The sequence below is a fragment of the Rissa tridactyla genome, chromosome 8, assembly GCF_028500815.1.
Source record: "Rissa tridactyla isolate bRisTri1 chromosome 8, bRisTri1.patW.cur.20221130, whole genome shotgun sequence".
Taxonomy (NCBI): Eukaryota; Metazoa; Chordata; class Aves; order Charadriiformes; family Laridae; genus Rissa; species Rissa tridactyla.
Window position 1 is genome coordinate 14663477 of NC_071473.1, and position 25995 is coordinate 14689471.

Here is a 25995-nt window from a genome sequence, read left to right on the forward strand (position 1 = left end):
GAACATTCTATCGGATTTTTTTCCAGTGCTCACACAGCGAACAGTCCATTTACCTCCCCGCTCCCGGCCAGCTCCCTGCCAGCAGCAATTGTGTCACACAACCACGGGAGTACGGCAGGGGGGCTCAAAATACTACATACGCTCTCTCTTTTCCAGCAAGCCGCTTCTCTGTGCAAGCGCAGAAGCACTGAGACGAAATACTTTCTCATTTTGGATCATTTGATTTTTTTATAAACCAATAGAAGGCTATTACTGTCAAAAATGTATCTCAGGCACATATTGCTTGCAGGTATGTGCATACAGGCAGTGAGATGTCAAATGATGTCACCAAGTGCAAACTGAGCCAGTAAATAGCGAGGCTGAGATGATAACGCAAGCCGCACGCTTGGACTGGCTTCTGCTACCAGGAGAAAGGTGAGAGATTATACAAATTTATCTGGTCTCCCCTCCTGGTTTTTGAGTGCTAAATTTAGCACTTTCTTTTTCTTTACTTCTTTTTTTAATTTATTGTTTTCCCCCCCCCCAAGCGCTGATACGAGGGAGTAGAAATGGTAAAAGTATAAAGAAGATATTAAACTTGTTTCCATGATCCAGTCCTGAACAGGTGCGGCAGCCAGCCAGCCGCTCTGCACTGGGGCATCACTCTGTTCGCCACACGTACGACTCTCTCGCTTGTCCTGTCGTCCGTTTCTAAACCCCCTATTTAAACACGAGAGCCACTTCATTTCAATCCAACTATGCTCAGGATGACTCCCACCGCGGTACAGAATTAAGAACGGGCCACCATGAGAAGCAGCAACGTTCCGGTGTTCTTAATCAGGCACAAAGGAGGCAGGCTGTTCGCATACTGGCTGGTCTTAAATCTGTGGATGGCAGGCTCTGTGGGGATTGTATCTCTTCCCTTTAGTTAAATATCACTAAAAATTGGTCAGTCTGTGAAGACAGACTCTTCCTTGCTCCCTAAATTTAAGAGTAACATTCCTTTTATGCTTACATTTTGATTTGCTTTCATCAAAGAACTGCTGCTGAAAAATGAAGCTCAACTCTGAACTTTATTAAGATGCTTTGGATTCAACAATCAGTATCACATTTGTGAGAGTCCTGGAAAGATGAATCTAAAGCAACAGAATGGGATAGAAGTTATTGAATTTGCCTGAATTCTTTGGAGAACTAAAATGCAGGTATCATTTGGTTATCATAATTCCCTACCAGCCCATGTCATGATTTCATATTTTTAACATAAGCTGTCACATACTTACCCATAAAAACATTCTTAAGCAAATTATTTTTATGGGGTTTGTGTTCTGCAGTTTTGGCGTGCTACTGTTTTCTTATTGTTTTATTGCAATTACTTCAGATGATTTATCCTTGCAGCAACCTGACAGTACACTTTGTATTGGGAAACGGGATGGGAATCTGATTCAAACACCTCAACTCTAAACTTCTCTGACAAGTTCTACTTCAGAATTTTTCTCTAATTTTTAACTTGGCTGATATCTTAGATGAAGAATACCCTTGTAATATCCACTACATATACATCTCGGTAATATATTAAATATTTATGTTCATGCCTTCGACTATATTGCAAAATAAAATATTTAGAACAAAATTATGTAATAATTACATAACAATAAATAACACTTTTCAGTTCCTGTTTCAGAAATGTTTTAGCAATGCTTTTTCCCCCTCACTCTATACATTCAAACAGAGAATACCTGACTGTAATGCTGTAAATCATTATTTTGAAGATTCAGCTGAAATAATAAATTCAGCTAAAATAATGAAAAAATGTCTACTGCCTTATCTGTGCTCCCATATTTGCTACTTCCAAAACAACCATAACACAATGTTACAGCAGTTTAAGTTGTTTTAAAAAATTAATTACAGAGTCAATACACTCACAGTCCAAACATAGAAATATCTCTCACTGGCATAAAATACTGAACAGGACACTCACAACAGTAACTGTTTTATTTCATGGGATATGAAGAATATCTGTGATTTTGCGATAGAATCTGGATAATAAAATGCAACTGGTAGACTATTCTTATCACTTATACACAGAGAATCCATTTTCTCACATAATTATTTATTAGTATGATTTTACAAGAGTCTACTTTCAGCATAATGAGTTTTTCCCATCAGTCAGTATGTCATACCTGTGGTAACTTATTGCCATACACATGCTCTTGCAATACTGCTCTATAAAGAAACAGAAATGTAATGATTTGAATGAGTAAGGAAAGAAGGACGGAAAGGAAGATTTAAGGAAGGAATTTAGACGAATTCCCCAAAGCCACTCATTACAATTTCCCTTTCAATGTTTTCTACATCTTTGCGGCTCAGGCAAATTGAAAAAGAGCAGTAGGATACATCAAAGATCAGTAGCCAATTGTTACAGACAAATCTTAATCGATTTTAGAAAGAAATTGCAGATTTTTTAGATAACATACGATAAAATGGAAACGAAGAGAAAATCAAAGGCATGTGAATTTTTAAATAAACTCTGTATATCTGTAGTAAGAATAATTTCCACAAAAACAAGTCATACAAATGCACATCTGTAGATTATAAAACCATGTATCCACGTGTGCACCTCCTCCTAAAAATACCCAAATTGCTTTTTTTGTCTTGATCTCAGGTGTACTGGCAGTGTTTACTGTAGATACAGATAAACTAAGTGACTCTAAATGACGGGTATTTTTTTCATTAGTTTTTCCTATTACTAACATATTTAATATTCCATGTGAATGTTAGAATTATTTTCCCTCAATTTTTACTTTCTGTACTTCCTTTCACTCCAGGATCTCAAAGTATTTTGTGAACATCAATTACCCAAGGTACAAAACCTTCTCTAGTACTGAGAATTATACCTATTTTATTAGCTACAAATAGAGGAATAGGATAAAAAAAAAAGGCATGAATTATACCCGGCCCTGCAGAATATAGAATGTAGAAGTAGTCATTTCCTCTTCCTCTACTCGTGATGTTGAGGTTTAAATAGTATTTGTTCTGCTCGTGGAATAAAACTTTGACTGGGAGAATTAAAAATAAAATATCCAACACCTGTTTGTGCTGGCTCAACTTCTGGAACAGGGTTATGAGAAAGGTTCATGTTATTTCTATATTGTGTTCCCAGAGATATCTGTCACCTCAGAGAAGCTCTTGGTAACATACCCAAACTGACACCACCTGTACTAACTGCAACCAAATGCAATCACCAGGACCGATCCAGCATTTTTTTGAATGTACTGTTTATATCACAAATAAAGATCAGAGAGGTAAAAAGACATTTCATCATGAGATCTCAAAACTTTTGAAAAGGTATCATGGAGTGTTCCAGCACACAGAGCACCAGGAGGAACAACTCACTGCTCCTTGGGGATCATTTTGGCCTTGGAAAACTCATTTCTCCACTTCTCCTTCTGTTTCTACGAGTCACAGGAAACGGTACATCCTTCCATTTACAAAACACAAAAATCTCTGGTACTTAAAAGACTGACTTCAGTGCTAACTACATATCCTTGCTTTTCACTTTAGAACAGCACCTTTCAGGGTGTCTGATTGCATCGCTGGACTCCTACCTAGTATCAAGGGAAAGTTGCTTAGATAATTATATCTGCTTTTTCCTTGGGAAATAAATACATGGTCCACCTTCAATACCAGCCTACCTTTGAGCTAAAGGTAATGGCAGTAGCTATTGATAATCTCATCCCATCATCTCATCCCCCCATCGGGGGGGATCACAAAAGTACACCTTATTCTTGATCAGGAGCTCAGAAAAAAGATCTTAAACCTATGTACTTATATGTTGTCATGGACTCTCACCAGTTGCAGCATCACAGGTTCAGAATCCTGAGGAGAGGTCAGAAAATCTTGCCGTGAACAGTAATGTACATGGTAAAACCGTATTACCAAAGGAATTCTGAAGCTGGTGATGACAGAGTTTGGAAGTTTCTCCTATTTCTTTGCCTTCCCACACTTTAGGTGTGAATTGAAGACTGACATGTTCTGAAAGCATTCTTTACGACAACGCTAAAAAAAAAACGGATTTAAGATAAAGCAGAGCAATAGTGTAGAGCTATTATTCTAACTGCATATTTCTGCGTCTGTTACTATTTTTGCTTCATTTTGTGGAGTGTATTTTCTTATTTTCACAGGTGTCAATCTTCATCTAGGAACTTCTAATATTTGCTGGCAGGCAACCTTAATTCTCTTTTAATGACTTTTTCTCTTAGTGAATCAATACTTAATTTTAAAAGGTCTTCCTTACTTCCTAATCATCTCCTTTATTTTTCCTACTCAAAGGCACATTTAAAAAGAAATTCAATAGCTCAGCTATTCCAGAAGCATTATTACATTGTATATAGAACTATATGAGATATAGAATATATTATATTACATCTTGAATCATGGCTGTTGATTTTTCATTTTGGGCTTCCCACTCATTTTTATATTCCTATTCTCTTCTATTCCTCTGGCCATTTGCTGTTCCTGGTTCACCCTGCAGTTTTCACCCAACCAGCATCTTTCTGCATCTGCCCTCCTTCCATTCCACAAAATCTAGCCACCAAAGGCTATATTGATAGCTAGTTATGAAAAGACTGGCACCATCCATATTACTGTTGATACTCAATGTAATCATATCAGAATGAAACCCACTTTGATATACTTGTTAATGCATATTTTTGGTCTGGCTTTTCAGTCCCGTGTTCCTTTTGTTTTGCTTTCCGTGGTATTTTTAAGGTTCTTTTCTCTCCAATCTACTATTAAAACCTATATTGTTTAATTTTTTTTCTCCTTTTTTTCACAACGCATTTTTTCTTTCATAAAGCTTCAGCTCTGGACTTAAAATGAAAAGCCGAGTAGAACTATGTCATAATCAATTGGGATTTAATAAATAACTTGGTCCCCTGCAAACTGATACACTAAGAACTAATACACTGTGAATTGTAAGGTTTCTTTTGATTTATGCCAGTTCTCTCTATCTCTCTCTTCCTCCCCTGCAAAACATTTTATATGCAAGAAAGAACAAATGTGAATAAAAATGAATTATAAAATAAGAAGCTATGTACATTATAATTAAAAAAAAAAAAAAAATCAAACAAATTTCCAGAAGGGTGTTTTAATTCTGTCAACTGCTGTAAAGGTAAACATTCTGCTGCATTAAGAGAACTAAGGAATGCAATCAGAAATGCAAGGCTGCAACTGAGTGAAAACCAATGCACCAATATAGTTATTCCATTTTCTAACAGATGTGACTATTCCAGACAACAAAGCTGAGGCTAAGCTAGAACTTAGTCATTTCTTCGGTACTTTCCTCATTGAAATCACTTTCCAATTGGAAGCAAAATGTTGAAGTCTGTGAGAGGGTGTGAGGCCACCTAAAAATAATATTGTCAATCTCCAAAAGAGATATTCCTGTTTTTCAGCAGCAGCGGGTTCCAAAACTACGAACTGTTACATTAACTTTTAGTTCCCACATTAAGCAATCCTGAGAAAGATGTCGTGTTGCCTTTCAGATTTTCGGGTTGGTAAACTGAGCAAAATGGGTGTCGCATCCTTTGACAGTTTGAAGAAATATGAAAAGTGGAAACCACACTTGAAGAAATTCCGCACTGTACCATCTATCCTATATAGCTCAAAAATTCAGCAGCAGCATGTTTAGGTGAGATTAAAGCAGCATACTACACTTGAGTAAGCCTTTGGGTGATTCTCATGTGCTGTAAACAATATGTTACTGATAACATCCCTAAGTACATAGGGAGAGAATTTTAACCCATGCTAATTGATTTTAAATATATTTTTAATCTACACAAATTAATTTTCAGGTAAATATCAGCCTCTTTCTACCTCCCTCAGAAAAACAAAACCTACTTCATCCATAAATTCAAATTGTTTTCCTTCTTTATATAAACTTATTACAAAAGAAAAAAATCTGTTCCCTTGGCAATAGTTCTAAGAGAATGCTGATACTGAAATACAAGGAACATATTCTAGCACCACCTATTGAATTTTTAATATCCATACCAATTTCAACTCATCCATCTCTTTGTATCTCAACAGAGAGAGCACAACAGAAGTACAAGTAGGTTAGAGAAAGTTGTCTGGTGAAATAAAGTAAGTTAGGACCAGATTGCTTTATCAAAAGACTAACAAATGCAAAAGGTTACTGGAATACCAGTAAAATATTTTACATCTACTCACAGGGTATAAAAACTAATTATTTTAAAAGAGCGAACTGAAACCTCTTGCATACTCAGATGTAAATAGCCTCTTTGTACACATTCAAGGTAAAAACTTCAGTATTGGTAAGAAACTTAAAAAAATATTATTTAAAAGGAAATCAGTGACCAACGAGGTGAAGTAGATAATGATGGATCCAGGGCTAAAAATCCTGCCTACAAATATAACCACTTCTTATATCATGAGCAGTCTCTACGCATTTAATTTAAATTGGAATAAGATTTTAAAAGAGCAGATGGAAGTCTACTCAGATGTCATACAATACATAGCCGTATCTTAAACTTTCTATGTAATTGAGCTCTACTATCACCATGCCACTTACGTATACCCACTGTTGCCTGGATGTGGGAAAGCTATATTTCTCCATAAACTATTTTCATACTTCAGGTATTAATAATACTCAGCTTGCCTTGATTTTTAAAAATGAGCTTTTCGGGATTTGCAGAATGATGTTTCTGCTTTTTTTTATGTTTTCTTTGAACTTCAATTTTGAAGGGAGACACCCCTCCACACACGCACAGACATTTTTCACATCTTTTTGCATTCATTCAGCATTTGATTGAAGAGTTAATTCAGCTCCACTGAACAATGATAGATGTAATGAACAGAAAGGTCTTCCAATGTGAGAGATATTCTTCTCAATTCTTTCTGACAAGCAAGGGATGGTAAATAGACAAAACAGAGTCAAGCTAGGCAGCAAACTTGTAAAAAGAATGACTCTGGTAATGTACAAGGACAGCATGCACATCAATGAATACTTACATAAATGTCTGCACCATAAAATCCATCCTGGTATACAACACTGCAAGGATGCACACACAAAGAAAAACATCCATATTAGTGCATTTCCACATGCAAATGCCACCAACCCCTGCGCAGCGGAGGTTAGTCTTGTCACAAGAACAGAGGGAGGGGGGGAGGAAGGCACTCTTCACATTGGTTAAGGAGGTTGGTAGTAATTCTCAGAAGTGAAAACTCTACGGAATACAACATCTTACGAAGCATGCCAAATGCTTAGTCAAAGAGAGGCAAAGCATGGCAGGATTGGAAAATAATTTTCATAAGATTTTGGTTTTTTTTTCTTTTCTTTAAGAAACCGCATATTGGCTGCATTTTTCCTTTAACAGTTTTCAGTGGGCCAATCCTACAAACAGTATTAATACATCAACAAAATGTTATCTCCTGAACTATCACTTTCTTGTCCTGCAATTATGTCAGCCCTCTGAAACAAAGCAGGAGTTGCATTACTTAGATGGAAAACAAAACACCGCATAAGTTTATACGATGAGAGAAATGTATGAAATAACTATACTGGCGGTATGCTACCCATCGGGTGGAATCTCAATACCTCAATGTACACAGAGATGAGAGTGTTCATAGGTACTGCACTGTTGGCTTGATACACGCTTCCGCTAGTGACAACAGGTCTGTTAAGAATGTCATGGCGGTATTCTCATAAACAAAAGTATTAACCTTCCTCACTTTATTATTTCACAACTTGGGCGAACATGCCAATGGTTCTGAGCTCCCCTGCAGTTTTGGCTGGATACATTACTACTTCTTCTCTGAAAAAATGTAGTATTGTTATATTGCTGCTAACAGTATACCCAGAGACTTCTGCATTTCAGCTAAGATAAACCATCAGTGTAAACAGTTCAAATTTTAGATTCTAAACCCTTCAGGATAAATGACACAGTATGACAAAGATGGTTTAAATGATTACAGTAAATAAAACTGGAAGTACACAACAGCGGCCTACCAATTACACACATTACGTAAGTCCTGCAATTTTACATCCATTTGGCAGTTCTGCAACTTAAAATGGGTATTTCCAGTATCAGAATCAACCCAAGCTGTTTCGAGAGCTAAATATGAGAGCACACAATAGGGTTTTTGCAACAGTGTTTTTAATTTAGGAATACTATTATCTGGGAATAATAGCTATTATGAAGTTGCTAGCCTAAGCTGTTTTACAATTCCAACAAGAATTTTCATGTCAGAAATACAACCGATCTATTGAGGTCAATGACCAAAACCCACGGGCTGAGCTGGTATGCGTCTAAGTCAGAATCACTTGAGAAAATCATAAATATGCATACATGCACACAAACCACATTGATAAAACCACACTGATGATAAAAGTTTGCTATGGAATAATAATGTGTGAAAACTCTGCTCCACTTAAATCAGAGCATCTGCCATTTGCTTCAGCAAGGTCAGACCTCTACTCATGTATTTTTCTATTTATTATGTCTGCAGAGCAAAATATGCCAAACCTGGTCTACATTGGTAGCTTTGAGAGAGCCTGCTATTTACATTGTAGTGTACCCTCATTTTGGTTTTGATATTCATTTTTTCATTTATTTTGATATTCATTTTAAAACATCACATGTCTTTTACTTGTTTGCACGTAAGGAATAAAACATTACACGTGACTATGAGGTAGGAGTTCACAGTCGTGAGCAACAGGGAAGGAGTTTTATGAGATAATATACAAACGATACAAAGTTTACTGAAGACGAAGGGCCCACAACCCTCAGTTCCTCATATCCCTGCACCATTTGTGCTGGGAGGAGGTGAAGGAGCTGGAAATGAAGCTAAGCCTGCGAAGAAGGGGCAGGGAGAGGGAGAAGTTGCTTTAGGTTCTGTCTTTGTTTCTAACCATCCAACTGCAATTTAATAGGCAATAATGTAAATTAAATTTTCAAATCGAGTCTGTTTTGCCCGTGATGGAAATTGGTAAGCAACCTCCCCATCTTTATCTCAACCCAAGAGCTTTTCCGTCTTACTTTCTCCCCCTATTCTACTGAGGAAGGGGAACAAGAGCGCAGCTGGGTGAGGGTCTGGCAGCCAGCCAAGGTCAACCCACCACAGTACATCAAAACATACTCCTTTCTATTGTTACGATACATTTCTATTCAGCAAATAACGCTTTTGAGAGAATATGTGTCAGAAAGGGGACCTTTTCTGTTCCTCTCCTTGGTGATCTGTGGATATGCAGTGAAGATGTCGCAAGACGAAAAAGGGCTGATATGTTTGGAATTCCCAAGTGCAGCTGGTTGTAATCTTGGCTAGATTACATTCATTCCCCTTGGCCTTCCTTTTACATACAAGGCTCAGTCATGTACAGACAGAAACTTATTTTGAAGTCTAAATATGCAACTGCTTGATAAATCTTATACCAAAGGGAGCACCCTGAGACACGAATGCATGACTCTGTCATTAAACACGGTTAGCATTAAGATGAAGTGACAGAATCAAGCAAATGAATATTAACACTCCTAAGCAGGACATGCACTATGAAAAGGTATCAGCTGATTTTATTTCCTCCATATGTACGATAGTGTATGTTAAATATAGCATACTTGTAGTTATATTGCAGTATATAGTATGATAGTGATGTTAAATGTAAAACCTTCTGCTTCTTTGGAAGTTTGAAGAAAAGTAATTCTTCAGACTTTCATTGATTTTTCAGAGAATATTTTCTCTATTCACTGTCCTTGTCATTCGTTGACTCCTGTGACTGAACCTTACCAGTGGAATCAAATGTATTTTCTAACAGCACCCTTCATCAGAAGGACAAAGTGTAAACCACCAAGAGCTATATTTTGCTCTTGTCCTTTTCTTTCCTTCAGTATATAATGTGGTGTATATATGTATAAAAATAAATAATGGTAATTGGCTTGGCTTATCATCCCCTTTTCTCTCTCTGAAGCTGTAGGCAGAAACCAGATGATAAGTCTCAAGCATGGGAAGAGACCGAATGCATCACACAGGGACCCATCTCACCACAGCTCCTTTTACATTCTATATTCAAAAACTTGTCTTGGCAGACAGATAAATCTTGAGTTCCTTGTAAATCAACACAGGGTCTGGAAATAGCCACATTACTGACATCTGAGTTACTTCACACAGGAATGGATGATATGTTAACGTGCTACCTGGAGGCATTAAAATAAGAACAACAAATTTGGGGGATTTATTCAGTTGTTTTTTTATGAGTTTATTGTGCTAAGGAAAACTCAGAAAAGAGACATCTTGATTTCATAAGAAAATGTGCATCTAAATAACATCATATGTGGCAATCATTTCCTGATTTTTTTTTCTATAAATATGAAACTGTTTTTTCATCAACTATTATACATCTGCTTTGCATGGTTTTAGCTGCTTTATTTAGTCTCTGTTCTTATAATCATTTTTGTGTAACTATATTAAGATAAACTCTTTACTAGTTTAGATTCCACCTTTATAATATCCTGGGAGGACTACATCTGTCTTCATTATCATTTTTCTATCCTCATCTTTCAAAAGGATTGGGTTGACTAATCTATCAATGACATAAGAAGACAGTTCTTGAGCGCACAAACCTTAGTTCAGGAACTTCATAGCAGCTGAGTATATACGGCCCTCAGACATACACACAATCCGCACGAGTTAACATACATAACCTAAGGCAGGTTAAGTGCATGGAGTAATTGATTCAGTGTAACAAACGGGCATTACAATCATGACTTCATTTATTCTGGTAGGAATCATGGTTACGGTTTGCTATTTCCCCTCCATCACTAAGAGAAAGCACATGAGGAACAAAAGTTCTCTGTCTTCTGATGGCTGGTAGGGTTGTCTTCATTGTCCTACATATACTTTCCAGGTCTTGGAAATCACCTTTTATATGAAACTTTTTATATGAAGCCTTCATGAAACAAGTAATAGAAGAGATGCAACTACAACCTTATTTAAAATAAACCAAAGAAAAGACTAAAAATTAAAGTAACACCTTTCAGCACTCTGATAACACTACGTTCACTGTTGTAAATATAGAACTGAAACTCTTGTATGAGGCTGTTTCAACTTTTTAGAATGTTCTCTAATTCCAGGTTCTCATCTTTCCAGTTTCAATGTTTTCTGCCACGAACAACATATATTATCTGCTTCGGAAAATTAATTGAGGCCATTGCTGCAGAGAACAAAGCTGGAAGACATAAATCACTATGCGCTGGCAAAACACATTTTTTGTTCTAACAATTGCACATATATACAAAGCCCAGAGTCTAAAGTGAGAGGAACTTTCTGTGAGCCTAAAGGAACATTTTGGAAAAAAACATAACCACCGTAGTAGTGGAGTAGCTTATATTAATTATCCTTCCTTCTTAAATTCAGAATAAGGTGTTGGAAAATAAATCTGCTTCTTCATTTTGAATCAGTTAGAATGTAGCACTTCAAAGCAATTATTTTAACAAAGGGGAACAGTTTCTGAACAGTCTCTGTTAGTTCTCCTCCACTCTACCCAACTTAATTTTGTTTAGGGTTGGGGTTTTGTTTTTTTTTTCTTCTTTTCAAAGAGAAAAAAAAGCATATTGCTATCCCGAGACAGACACCAGAAGTGGAGATATGGACTGAAAGCTAATTCTCTGTTAGCTTCATCAGAACTGGAAGGAGCGGAGGGGAAATGTGATGGCAAAGTCATCACGCACTAAACTTGTGAAGAACTTGAGGCAAATGATGCTGGAAATAGAAGGGCTTCTCATTAATTTTACTAATACTGCTATCTGCCAGTAGTATCTGCTGTACTGCCAGACAGACAGTGACATTGCCTCTTCTTGACAGTAGTATAAAGATGGAGCATGATATTCATGATGGTTTACTATTTGGCAAATGATTTTCAAGAATGCTGAGGTACTAGTTGCTGCAGAGTTCAAAAGCAATTACAGGCATGAAAATCAGATCACCCGCTTTCCATAGTTTGCCAAAGAGAACAAAAACTGCTTCTTTCTCCTCTCTTTTGGCAATGTAAGTACTACCAATTGCATCCAAAATCTGTCATAAGAGTACTTTTACTAGTAGCTTCTGCTTCATTAGGACATTTCTTACACCATTAGTAGGCACTTTGTCAATAAAATACATAAAATAATCCTAGAAAGACACAGGTCAAGTCAAGAATATTTTTGGTTGTTACATTTGTCTCTCTCTTTTTTTTTTCATAATTTAAAAATTATTTTCTACAAAACACTACCTAATACCCAGAGAGAAGCCTGCAAGAAAGGTCAAAGAAGCAGTAAGCTCAAATCCTCCCCCACATGGGAGGTGTCCCAAGAAAGAAGGTACGGAAAGGAATTTAGTCAACTTAAAATAGTATCTGCTTTGCTCCTCAACCAAGTCACCAATCTTGCTGTGAAGCTCCTGCAGAGCCCCCTGAGATAAGCGGGCAATAGCTGAAAGCTCCACAGCTATATCCTCCTATACCGACAGGCTCCGATCTCCTCGCCCCTCTCCTGCCATACACAACACCACCATCTCCTGCTTCTCTTCCTCCTGCAGCTCAGTGTTGAAACTGAGCTCTTCATGCAATATAGATCTCCAAACGTTTTAAATTTCAGCATTCAGTTGTCTCACAGAAATGAACCTTTACTCCCTCACGTTTCAGCTTCAGTAGGTTTTCAGGTACATAAATGAATTATACCCACCAAGTTATGAGTAAGCTGCACATTGCAGTATTTCAAGGCATTAGAAATGATGCCACAGATGCTAAAAACAAAGTATTTTCCATGAGCTAATGAACAAGATGCTATCCCAAGAAATTAGTGAAATGCCTCACTCACAAGGACAGGATCCGTTAATTATTTATGTAGTGCTACATATGTCATTAACACCGATTTCATTTTTAAGTGACACACTTTAAAGGATGGGTGCTGTTCTTTGATTTGTAAGAAAACAATGCCCTTAAATATGGCTAGAATCAACAATTTTCCTCAGACCTAGCAAAGCATGCTGTATTTGCTGCTTCCCAGTAGCAGCAGATGAGAGCTTTTCGCATGCATCACACTAGCTTGTTTTGCCTAATGACCCCAAGATCTTCTAGATTTCCTTACAGCCTGGGACTCGTTGCCATTTCTTAACTTTGTTGATAAACAGTTTCTAAGAAAAGGTCACAGCCAGCATCAAACAGGACACCAGTGAACAAGAACAACTACAGATTCAAGGGAGACTGAAGAGAAAGAAGGCTTTTGTTCCAGAGCAGGGAATCCCGAGACAGTGCTGCCGAGATAAACACCGGTAAGCAGCATGGCAGACGTGTCTAAGAAATACGTGTTCTTAGCTTTACAGTTGATTTCCAAATTTAAGGCAAAATAATTCGTTTTCAGTTCCAAAGCTTTCTAATATAAACAAGTAAGTGTGAAGAAAATTATTTCAGATCAAGTACTAGATCTTATTTCATTAATAAGCTTTATAAGGTTAATGAAATAAAAGAAAATGGAAAAGGTCGTTTGAAACTTCAGCTTTATATTTTACACTTACGTGTTCTTTTTCAAAAAGAAAAGTAATGTTTTTCTAACTACACATTGCTAGAAATTAATGTAGATTTATAATTAAAACTATATCTGTCAGTATACAAAATAAATGTCTTTTTTTTTTTTAGTGATTGAAAATACTCCAGTTTGAAACTATTTGCTTGGCTCTAAGGCTGGGCTCCTTCCTTGAGTGAAAAATGAGAAATTGCTACTAAATGAATTGCAAAATAGCATTCAAAGCTTTTACCATCTTTCTTATCAACAAATGATATTCCAAGTTGTTTGCTTCCCTCTGTAAGTTGATTCATTCTCTGTGATCTCTTCATTATCTCTGTAATTTCCGTTGACTCCTACTCCCATTGTGACTGAAAACCCCATTCTTATAATTTACTTTCATTGATCAAGGATTTTTTCTGATGAAAATTCCTTTTTGCTTCTTTGATAGGTCAGAGTACATAATGGGTGAAGCACAGAACAAAGCACTGCAAGGAAACTCCAAATTCTACTATCGTATCAGTGAAGTTACAAGCACAAAATCTAATACACTAGGCCAAAGAAATTACTTCAGAATAAAGCTTTATTAATCCATCTGTGGGTCAGTGCGGTATGTATTATTTCTGCACTGATCCATGAATTACAGAAGTTGGAAATTTGTTTTGTGCATCGGAAAGCAGTGCCTTATTACGGAGGTGGATGGAGAAAATGAAACCTGACTATTATCTGAACTAAGACTTATCTAAATTAAGACAAAGCTTACTAATTGAAAACTTTTGCAGAGTCAAATTGTGACTGACAAGGTGAGCCCTGGATTACTAAGGGTTCATCTCAGAGAGATGGAAGTCATCAGAACAGTAAGATGTGAGTTTTTCACGATGCAATGCATGGCTCCCTCTGAAGTGAGCTTTAAGGACAGGTCATGAAGGTAACAGGTGGGACATGTCCAACGTAACTGTCAAACCACCCCACAGAAGAACGTGAGTGCCGAGCTGACCTCTCGGGACCCAGTTCTGAACCACCGCTGAACCTTACTGCAGTGCAAAACTTCTGTATTGACCTACAACCGGAGTTCACAAAGCTTATACATCTAACTTACTACCTAAAGATGCTGAAAGCAAGCAGTACAATTACATGGGAATATATATGTATTACACTTGGAAATTTAATTCTTCCTGCTGAGTCACTGTACTAACTGAACCATAAAAACCTACATAACACACACATATACACACACAGAGCACCCGCATGTGGCCCCTTAAATTAAAGCAAATTTAAGTTACTTACTGGTTTGAAAGTATTTACTCATTTTGCAAATACTAACAAAAAATTATTATGCGATTCAAAAATTGTATCACACACAGCCGGTATATATTTTCTTATATAACTTTATGACTTGGTATTAAACTAAGATATTATGTTCGCGACATCATGAAACTGGTAATAACCAATGTTGTTATCTTGCTATATATTGTACACTATGTTAAAATTTAAGAATTTCTTTTTAAACTAAGTAGAGAGGGAAAGAGTCCACTTTATTTATATGCAGTGCCCACTTTGTAGCTGAGCCATTCAGACTGAAATCAGCTCTTGTAGGGCACTATAAACTTGTTCCTGTCGTTGCCATGTACAAATACCTGGACTAACTCTAAATGAGAGTCCGGGCAACAGCAGGATAACTTCGATAGGACGCCATCCTTGTCCAAAGGGAACCCAGGCAATCTTCAAAAATCATGGTGTCTTCCTCCAGTAGTGACAGAATCACAGAATGGCCTGGGTTGGAAGGGACCTTTCAGATCATCTAGTCCGACCATCAATCTAACTCTGAAAAAACCCATCACTAAACTGCATCTCTAAGCACTACGGCTACCCGTCTTTTAAACACCTCCAGGGTATTTAAAAGTGCCTCCAGTGCCTCAACCACTTCCCCAGACAGCCTGTTCCAATGCTTAATAAGCCCTTCTATGAAGAAATGTTTCCTAATATCCAGCCTAACATCTTAGAACATCTTACTTCTCTGAGGTGGTAACTGCCCAATGTGAAGGAATGGCCGAAGCGCGTGTCTTAAATATCCCTGAAAATCTAGCTCGCTGGCTGACTGACTAGAGTAGCAAACTTGTCTAGAAAAAGACACACTTTTTGGCTTAATAGAACAAAGGCTTCATGAGAAACCGAGGGAACTAGTGAAGGGCGCCCGTCTTCTATCGTAACGGAATAGGAGGACAGGTTCTTATGCTGCAAGCTCCCTTCCAAGGGGGTATCCACAGCGAGAGCAGAGGACCTGCTGAGCAGGATTTTCGTGAGGGCAGAGAGAGAGAGGGATCACCTTTACGCAGAGACTTTGCAAACCCTTCCTGACCCTTTCTCAGAAAGATCCGGTTGCTCCACAGAGAGGTGGTGGCGTATCTACTTCAAATTTTTTATGATAAAATACTATTCTGGCCTGGGATCTGCTAAGTTTTCTGATGTTCCAAACTTCTCAATTTCGTAATAGCTGAAAATCTTTTGACAATGTTAGGGCTTTTAAATATCATACGCAGCATACAAAACCTTTCTGTGACAGCATTTACAGAGCTACAGGAGTATTTGTTTCTCCCTTCTTTCCCTCAAAAATATACTTAAAAAGTCTTCTGAAATAGCAGAAGATTATTTGGTTTCTAGAAACTATTACTATGAATTTCTCTCCTTTGTTCCTTAGTTTACTGCTTGGGTTTAGTAAACGTAGGTCACTGACAGTGAAACCTTAAGGTATTGTTTAAGCAAACGTACTGAAAACCACACGGCCCTGAGAGGAGCACCCCAGATTCCTATTGTGGTAAGGATGTCAACTAGAAAAACTAAACAGACTGCAATAAAATTTAAAAAAAAAATAAAAATAAATCACTAAGCCTTCAGGTCCAGTGACAACTTTCAGCGGATGATTTGAAGAAAAAGAAGTTAACTCGATCCAACCTCCTTAATAACCAGATGTTTGCAATCATCAAAAGTATATCTTTAGCTGAAACAATTTCTCTGTTCCAAAGCATTCCGTTTCTAAGAGCATCTACATAACAATATGTGACATCTAAAATGCTTAAGGCCACCAACCATGGCAGTACAAATTACAGTCATTTTTCAATACTCCGTGCAAGGTGCACCACTTCCAGCGCCAGGGCTGGTGGCATGCTGCGTGGTTTCCGCGCTGAGACACCATCAGCATGCACCACAGTCACAACCCCTTGGTAGCCACGGGAGAGTCATGCTCATAGGCAAAAGAAGCCAATCTCCTTACCCGCCGTAGGCTGGAATTGGAGGGGGGGGGGCTGCTGCCCGAAACGTGTTGTACACCGTGCGACCTCGGCCCCTTAGGTGTGCACCTCGGTAGGCAGCAGCTGCGGTTGCAGCAGGGTAGGGAAATCCCGGCACTGAGAAGGAAAGAGAAAAAAAGAGGAATGTAAAATATTCACATCAGCCTAGCACTTTAAACCAAGGGTAACGTAGTAGCATGTTTCTGCTTATATTAAAGCATCCCTATAACTGGATGAGGAACTTGCTAAATAAGTAAATTATTAGTCTTTTAACCAGAGTCATAATCTTTTTTACGGAAAATCTTTATACGCAAGCAGGAGACAGCAAACTGGGCATTTAGATGGCAGTATCATAGGTGGCTCTGATTTTAGAAGACGCTCATTATTAAAAATAATGTTGACTGTTTTAGCCAACACTGCTACCAGGAGGCTCTTGAGGTCTAAGTCACCCAGTTCAGGCTCAAATTTATAATGCCAGAGCCATTTCCATCCCATTATTGGATCTATCTTCAGAAGTCAGCCCTGCTTTGAGCGGAGCTGAGACATTAGACCAGGTGACCTCCAGTGATCTAAATTATCCAGTGATCGCACCAGTATAACAGAGCTTTAATTTTGCTCCAAAGTTGATTATTAACTGCATCTTACTTGTGTACCAAGGGAAAGACAGACAAAGCAAGAGTTTTCTCAGATTTTAGGGCGTACTTTGTTCCTAACAGTATCCATTATTCCTTCAAAGTCAAGGGTTGCATAGTTTGGAAATATCTATATGAATTCAGATAATATTCAGATGCAGTAGAAAAATTTAGACACATAAAAAAAGAAATTAACTCAGATATTTTTATATTGTCATTGCAACTAAGTGTAAACATTAATTACCATTCCATGTGAGACTTAAAATATTTTAATCAGAAATTGAACAGTAACACAGTACTACTTAGAGGGTTTTTTTCTGTAAGAAGTCTGCAAAACTTCTCTCTTCATAAACTTTTTAATTGAAAAATAGAAAGGAAACTTTCCACTTTACTTTCTCTGCCATTTTTTTAACCAATACTTCATTTCTCCTTTGTACATATATTTCTGGCCAATGTTAGAACAGGTATTTTTGGAGTGATTTCATCAGTGAGACAGAGAAAATCAAATCCAGCTCTGTTGGCACTCAGGTTACTTCAGTTGTGCTTCACTTTGTTGAACTTTTTTCAGTATGTAAATAAAGAGATAAAAGAAATACATATTGCTTAGCAAAGCCCTAATAAGAAGCAAGCAAATAGAAGTAATGGATGCGTAAACCAGTAAGATTTTCCAGTCTGAAATAGGGGCTTATCTCAATCCACATTTGTCTTTCATCTGTTTTAGCATTAATTTTTGACAGAAGCCTTGAATTTGAAAAAGAAAATGAAAAATTCACAACTTGTAGATGTCTCTGGCTGAACATATGAAGGAAAATACTGTAATTACAGTGACTTGTCCATTACTGCCTTACTACTACTACTAGGTCCTTCTCACTGACGAAAAGGCTGTACAGTAATTCTGCAAAGATTTACATGTCTGGAATACGACATAAAACAACCCTATGGCAATGCAACTAAATGAAAACAGGCTTCTAAAAAGTACAAATACCATATTTTTATTCCTCTTCCTGTAAAGAAATATGTGTCAAAATCAAAATGGTGAACTTACAGAACTCAATATACTGTTGGTAACTTTGCAATCAGCTGCATTGAAGAAGGCTTAAAGAAATCAAATGCACTTTTTTTTGGAAAAATGAATATATATATCATATATTTGGAAATTTGGATGCTGTAAGTACTTTTGCATATGCAACAACATTGAATATTGAACAGTAGAAATGCTGTAAACATGACCTACTGCTTAGACCACGTAACTTTTGTCCTTTTTGTTTCCAAGTAAACATTAACAGTCTTGCATACAAATTAGTACAGTGTTAATGTAAAAATGTAAAAGATCATTTTCAGCGGACTGAAGATATAAGCAAACATTACAGTAAAAATATCTACAGGCTGGGCTGCAGTTCCTCTGATAGAGTGAACTGTCTCCCCATACCAACACAGATAGATAAAAGGTGCAATGCTCTAATAAAATTTCATCATGGAAGTTAGCAATACGTGAGAAAAACATGAGGGTTGGACATCATGGCATCATTGTTCACTTCTGTCCCTTAGAGAATGTATTTGAGAATACCACATGCTGGAGACTTCCTGTCTTGACTTAAATTAGGTAACATACATTTTATGTGCACAACATACATTTTTAAATGGTCACTTATCATAACTGTAATCACGTCTGTTACTTCCGTAAAAGAAACGATCAAGTGCACTAGTGCTCTTCAGCATGGAAGGGAAGTGCCTGTGGAGCTATGACAAAGCTCCACAATCATGAATAATGGAGAAAATATGGGAAAAGGTGACTCCTCACACAACCTCTAATTAAGCCGCCATGGAATTTTCTGCCACTGGACATTGTGGATGTTAAAAGTTTATGTGACTGAAAATGATGAACAGTTCCCCTGCAGAGAAATGGTATTAAGACATCACCTGTGGTTTATAAAAACACTTCAAACTGTAGAAAGCTAACAGAACCTTCAAAGAACAATATACCCACACGCTAGCTCCAGTCTTACAACTTCTCATTAGGCATCCAGCTTTTGCTCCTTTGCAAACACAGGATATTGGACTAGATGGAGAACTGATCTAATCCAGTACAATCATCTCTGTTATCAGAGTAATGTTTAGCTGCAGTCCACCTGCACTAGAAAAATGACTCGTCTCCATCTAGTAGACAGTAATTTCTAGAAGTAAGTTTCTCCAATAACTTGAGAGTTAATTTGTGCCTTTTTTTTTTTTTTAATCATGCAAATAAATGAATAAAAACAAACAAAGCCAAAAAAAATGTACTAAGAAGAGTTTGCTTAAGCAAATGGACAAAAATGGACTTGAGAGTCTGGCCAGGAAAAACTGATATCTGAAATGGTGGTATCTCAAATGATAAACCTGAAGGGTGGTATTCTGTAGGTAGCTTTAAAAAACTGTAATCTTAAAGGACAATCTTAAACTGCCAAGACTGAGAGAAATTTCTCTGACCTAAAAGCCACTGCCAAAAAATTAATGAAGACTGACAACCTTTGAGCAGGTCAGGCAACTTCTTCACTTACACGTGGATTTGTAGTTCTCTACATATTGATAGAAATCACAGTTTTACAGGAAAACCAGAAGCAGTGGTAAAGAAAACCAAACCAATTCGAAAAAGTCTAAGCTCAAGCAATATAAGGTATCTAACAACGTTTTGGGCTTGCAATGCATAGTCTGGAAACTCCTGCTCTAAGATCTTTTTCAGCAATTAATTCTTTGTCATTAACATCTACATTTGGCAATACTTAAAGCAATTGTCTTCTTTCAGGGAAACATTCAGGGTCCTAGACAATCTTCCTGCTGTAAAATGTACTGTTTGAAATTAACTCACCAACCCCTCCATAGAGTCACACGCCTTATACGTGTGTGTGAAGAATGGACCTGTCTCTTCATTTTCAGAAGAAATGAGTAAATATAGGTCTAATGAAAACCAACTGTAAATGCGCAGAAGTTGTATGGGAGACACTGAGGACATACCTCTGTGAAAGCATGAACTCCTGAAGTGTTTTGTGAGCACTTTTTTCCTTTAAATTGTACCATTCAGTCCAGCTTTCACACAGACATATTAAAATACAAATTTTGCAATACTTGAGCATTTATCCTAAATACTCTTTATTCTTCATGGTGGTCACACCTTGGAAAGAATTACAAGAAGGGCCACTGACCTTAAATCTTTGACAGCGAATGGTTGTCTACAAAGAAATGTCACTGGAAAAGCAGAGTGGCCCCATCGATGAACGAGTAACAAAGAACATAAAATATTTTAAAAAATAATATTACGTTTTTATGAGAAAGATGGCTTTCTCCTATGAAAGAGGAGAAAAAGCTAGAAGACAGAGATGGCAGGAGGAGTCACTTAGCCCGTAAGTGTTTACCAAATTCAGAATACAGAATGGAGCCTCAGCATTCATGGGAGATACTAAGACAAGACAGTGATTTCTATCATTTTCAAAGGACCTGCAACACAAAGGATGTGTTAGAACGAAAAGCCTGAAATAATTTAATTGTTTTGCTATGCTTGCCTGGCATTGTCTCCTTAATAAAGTCATGAAGCATAAAATGTCTAGAGTAAAACAAAACTGGAAAGTAAGCCTGAGAAATATGGAACTAAGAGCAACATTGCGAGGACTTATGGTCAAGTGACGTCTAACAGTAGAGTTTATATGTAACAGAATTACATCAATCCCAAAAAACTGATCTTGGGTCAGTCTGAAAACCATAGTATCTGAAAACATGCCTTCTATTTCCAGGTAGTACTATTAAAGATTAAGATTAGAGGTAAAACAATCAACAAGATCCTGTCACCCTGAATTTGAGTTCAGCAAAAAAAAAAATTATGCTACTTCAGCCCAGCTGAGAAATCAGATGGTTAGGAATATGTAATAACCACTGAATTTATTTTGCTACCAACTTTTTAATATCCTCACCCCAAAATAACTAGCAGAAGTGGCACCATTAGAACACAACTGAAGAATGGACTTCATAAAAACAATTTTATGAAAAGGGCTCTCCCATCAGGAAGCATTAAGTGCTATTAACCAGCCCCAAAAGTAATGAATATACTAGCCAGGAGGGGTAAAGATTTTAATGACTTGCAGTTTGTAGGTCAACCTTCCTTAGTGCCTCAGTGCCAAACTGCTGAAACTCAGTCAGTGAAAACGCTCTTATAAAGGGGTTGAAAATGTGTTTGACTCTCAGCAGGGAAGCATCTGAGTCCACTTCTAAGCAAAAGTACCTTAAATTTATCAAAGTAATTTGATGCCTGGAATTCTTCTGATCTTTGATACAGAAAAGACATATTTCTTCATTTAGGCAATGATGAATAAGGTGACAATATGAGGTTAAAGAAAAAGGAAGACTTTTCTAAGAACTACATATAATCAAGTATTAAGTCAAAGAAAATTTATATTCTCTAATAGCCCCGTCATTTCTGTAGTTATTCATTCAGCTATTCAAATATGAATGGGACTACAATGGCAGCAACAAAAAATCAGTTCCTACTGTGGATCTGCAATTTTACTTTTTCAAATTGAAAAAAAGAATTGTGGTAAAAAAATATGCCGTGGAACTACTTGGTTTTGCTTAATATAATGATAAAATAGCATACAAATCATCTTGTACTACAGCCTAAATGACATTTTTTAGGAACAGCATGTAGGCAAGATTCCTTCTTTGAACTTATTTGTTCCATTTTTACATTTAAGGGGAAAAAATTAAAAAAAAAAGATATTATTACAATTAATATTGTGCAAAAAGTTCTCTCTTCTGGATATACTCTGTAAACATGAAAACACTGTCATCGAACTTTAGTTTAGATCTCAAACATGAAAAGTGGTCCGCAACATTTAAGCAAATTAAAAGGCCTTTGGAATTAACAGGATTCATGTCATTATATCAGCAAAATTTAAGTACTAATGATTTTATATAGAAAACGGATATGAGCATGGGAAAAAGAAGAGGAACTTCATCTTTGTGTTCACAGATGAAACTTAATCAAACGATAATTTCTCCCAAAAGGTGTAATATAAGCATTGGTTTTATTCATTTTGTATTGAATGAACATGACAGGTAGGCACACTTTCCAGGCACCATATCTCAACATGTGCCTTTGAAAACAAAGGCTGAATGAACAATGACAAAGTTTGAGTTCCCAAAAGGAGGAATAAAACCTGGTAAAAAATACTTAAGGGTTATACATTGTGTATTAAAGTTTTAAAGCTTTGGGATAGATGGAAGAGTAGCAGATGCAAAAAACAACAGGGGGCAGATTTCGTATCAAAGCCGTAAAAATATACAGCCATTTTAATGGGCAATTATTCTTTGCATTTGTGCTGCGGTTTGAATTTGTATGAGAGTGCCATATGCCTCAAGAAAGGTGTGCCATCAAAATGGATGAACAAATCTACCTCTCATCACTCCCAATCTCTCCTCCTTTGCACAAAGTCGCAGGTCCTCCTTCATCAAGAGTTTTCAAATGTTTTATGGTGAAGAACTTTAATGCTACATCATGTTTCAATCAGTTTATAGCTAATTTACTGCAACATAATTTAACTGTTAGAAAGGAAGGGAGATACATTTACATTACTCCCATAGTTTAGGAGGATCCCTGTTGAGGAAACACTTCAGAAGTGCTGGACAATAAATTAAAAACAAAGAGATATAATGGGTAACACACTGAGAAAGGCTAAGTACAATAATCTATATGATATTATCTGAGATTTCAGGAACAGAATCAGGAGTTTATCCCAATATGTTCTGTGTAGTGAATTTTCCCTTCACCGTAAGAGTAATAAGTAGTATTACTTGGCATTCTTTAAAAGCATTATAAAAATTATGTAAAGATGATGTGTGCAGATCTTTGCACTTAAATACACAGTCTGAAGTACACTGCAAGTAAAATTTAAGCTCTATTACCACAGATTTTAACATAAAAAGGCTTTTAAATTATATATATATGAATTCTTAAAATTTCAGAGTAAAAAACTCTTCAGAAAGTTCATAATCTTTAAAAATAGCAAGTTGAAAATACATTTTTCACCTGTCACTTTTGTGAGACGATTATCCCTGGGAATCTAGTTGTGAATTAACTGAATTCAAAGGAAACTGGCCGTATATGTCCAACGGTCACAACTGATCCCTTCTATTTCTTTAATTCACAATCTATTTATTTTTTGAAACACATCCTTAAAATTAGAAGAATAATTATTTCCTTATTGTTGTACAAAAATATATGTCAGTATTAAATCCCGTTGTTTAGGAATGAATAAATCTGCATTTTGGACAAACTGTTACTTATAGGACATTCTCATTTGAAATGCATTGAAAAGGAAAACAAAAATCTCTAATTAATGTACAAGCCTAATCACCATTCTCCACATGGAAGAGTAATTTTTCACTGTTCATTTGCTCAGTGTAATCTCAAAACTGACATAACAGAAAAGCAATGGCCTATAAATCTGCTCTCATTTGTTTCTTTAATATTCATATTCCGTTGAACTACAGCTGCTTGTTGCTGCAGTCTATTACAACATGCAAAACTGTCGATAAAAATACTATGAAAGGCAAGATGCGTTTCTTCGTGGCTCTGTGTGCCATTTATTCTGAAAAAAATAACAATAAATGACTCATGGATTGTCCCTTAGTTTGCTGCACGCTGGGCGATTAGTGATTAATTACCTTGCTGCAAATTGACATGGCACAAGGAAATTGACACAGCTCTGATTAATTAACTTTTTATGCGAGACAGTTACTTACAAAACACTGCACACTGTAATTGAATCCCTTTACACAACACTACTGCATTAAGTTCCCAGCCAAATCCAAATTAGCACAAAATTTTACATAAATTTGATGAAACTTTTTATAATGATGTATAACCTGAAAGATTATGTAAATGTTTCTAGAAAGAGAGGACAGCTGCTTTAAGACACTGTTTTCAACTATTTCATACTATAAAAACAAGATTTGTAAGATTTTTCCACACCAAATCACCCACATAATCAAGTGTACTCAAAAAACACAGAATATTTAAGTAAAAAGCAACCTCCTATTTAACGTGCTTATTATTATGTTAAATTGTAGGAAAGACACTTAACTGTTCCAACAAAACTTGCTATATGGTTACCTTTACCTTAGATTTGTTTCCAGATGTAATTTATCTACCATTTCAACAATGACTTGCACACGCTGAGTTCACATTTAGATTTCATTAAAATTATTTTTAAGTATATATAGAATTATTCATTTTCTCTGCCCTCCTTTGTTTCATGTCCTCTAGTATACCAATAAACAAACCACCACTGGTTTCTATGTATACTGATACCATTATATGCCAGGAATGTATAACCTTTGGAGGAAAATCTTGATGCCAAAGCCTGGAAACCCTCTCATTTTTTTGCCTAAACTTTTTCAGTGTGAGGGTGGCTGAGCACCGGTTCAGGCACCCAGAGAGGCTGTGGAGTCTCCATCCTTGGAGATACTGAAAAGCTGTTTGGACGTGGTTCTGGGCAGCCTGCTCAAGGTTACACTGCTTGAGCAGGGGGGGCGGACAAGGTGACCTCCAGGGGTTCCTTCCAACCTCAGTCGGTCTGAGATTCAGTCATTTGGTGATTCTGTGATTATCAGCAATTACCATGTATATCTCATCCTCCTTTTACAGGACACTATATGCAGCCACCTGAGTCTCTCAGACATCAAGAGATTTCCCTTAACACGCAGAAAAAAAAAATGGAGAATGTGGACACATAAAAAAGAACAGATAAGGGGATTAAGTTTTTTTTTTTTTGTAAAGCTATGTAATCACATCAACCTACAACTTTGAATAAAAAAATGCTGTAATTGGTGGTCAAATTACTTATGGTGTACTTTATAACAAAATAAAAGTACTGCATAGTTGATGTTACAAAGAATACAAATAATTGCGGTACAAAGGTTAGTCGAATTCTCACAAAAGAAATGACTAACAAACAAGAAAAAGCTCAGTAGGTAAAAAGAAACAACAAAGCCACTAGGCCATAAAGGAAAAGAAACAGCAGAGATCAGAGAAGCCACATCTGATCTTAAATTAAAGAACAATCTTCAAATATAGATGATCAAACTGATCAATAACTTGTCTGGTGTTCCTGGTTGTTGGACATTTACAAGTTCCAAGCAAATGGAAAAATTCCCCTGTGTCTAGCTAAACACCCCTTCTGAGACAAAGTAAAAAGGACACGGTTGTGGAAAACTAGATGCAGAGCAGCACTATTATAAAGAGGTGACAAAATTTAGTAACTGGAATGCTTATGAAAGTCAATTATGTGGTGACAAGCAGTTCTGTCTGGATGACACAAGGATTACTAAAACTCAACGGAATTATTAAACTGTAAAAAAGAACATTGTCAGAACGTTGTTGGGTTGGGAACAATATAGGCAGGAAGTGACTGAGGAAAAAAAGCAGCTAGTTAACCTAATCCAAACCATAATAGAAAAAAAATATCAAAACAAAGAATAGCATGTGCAAAGATTCATATAGACATTAAAGATGTTAATCCC

The 25995-nt window shown here is 36.7% G+C and overlaps 1 protein-coding gene across 12 annotated transcripts in view; it reads right to left on the reverse strand.

The window, feature by feature from the left end:
* The window catches only part of RBFOX1 (RNA binding fox-1 homolog 1), a 1295853-nt gene that overhangs the window by 29834 nt on the left and 1240024 nt on the right, over window positions 1–25995 (reverse strand). For all 12 annotated transcript variants that reach the window (XM_054212203.1, XM_054212205.1, XM_054212206.1 and 9 more), the window contains 2 exons: window positions 16801–16933; window positions 7009–7048 (listed from right to left, as the gene is read on the reverse strand). In XM_054212203.1, coding sequence (XP_054068178.1) covers window positions 7009–7048; window positions 16801–16933 — 173 coding nt within the window. The remainder of the gene's footprint in view (window positions 1–7008; window positions 7049–16800; window positions 16934–25995) is intronic.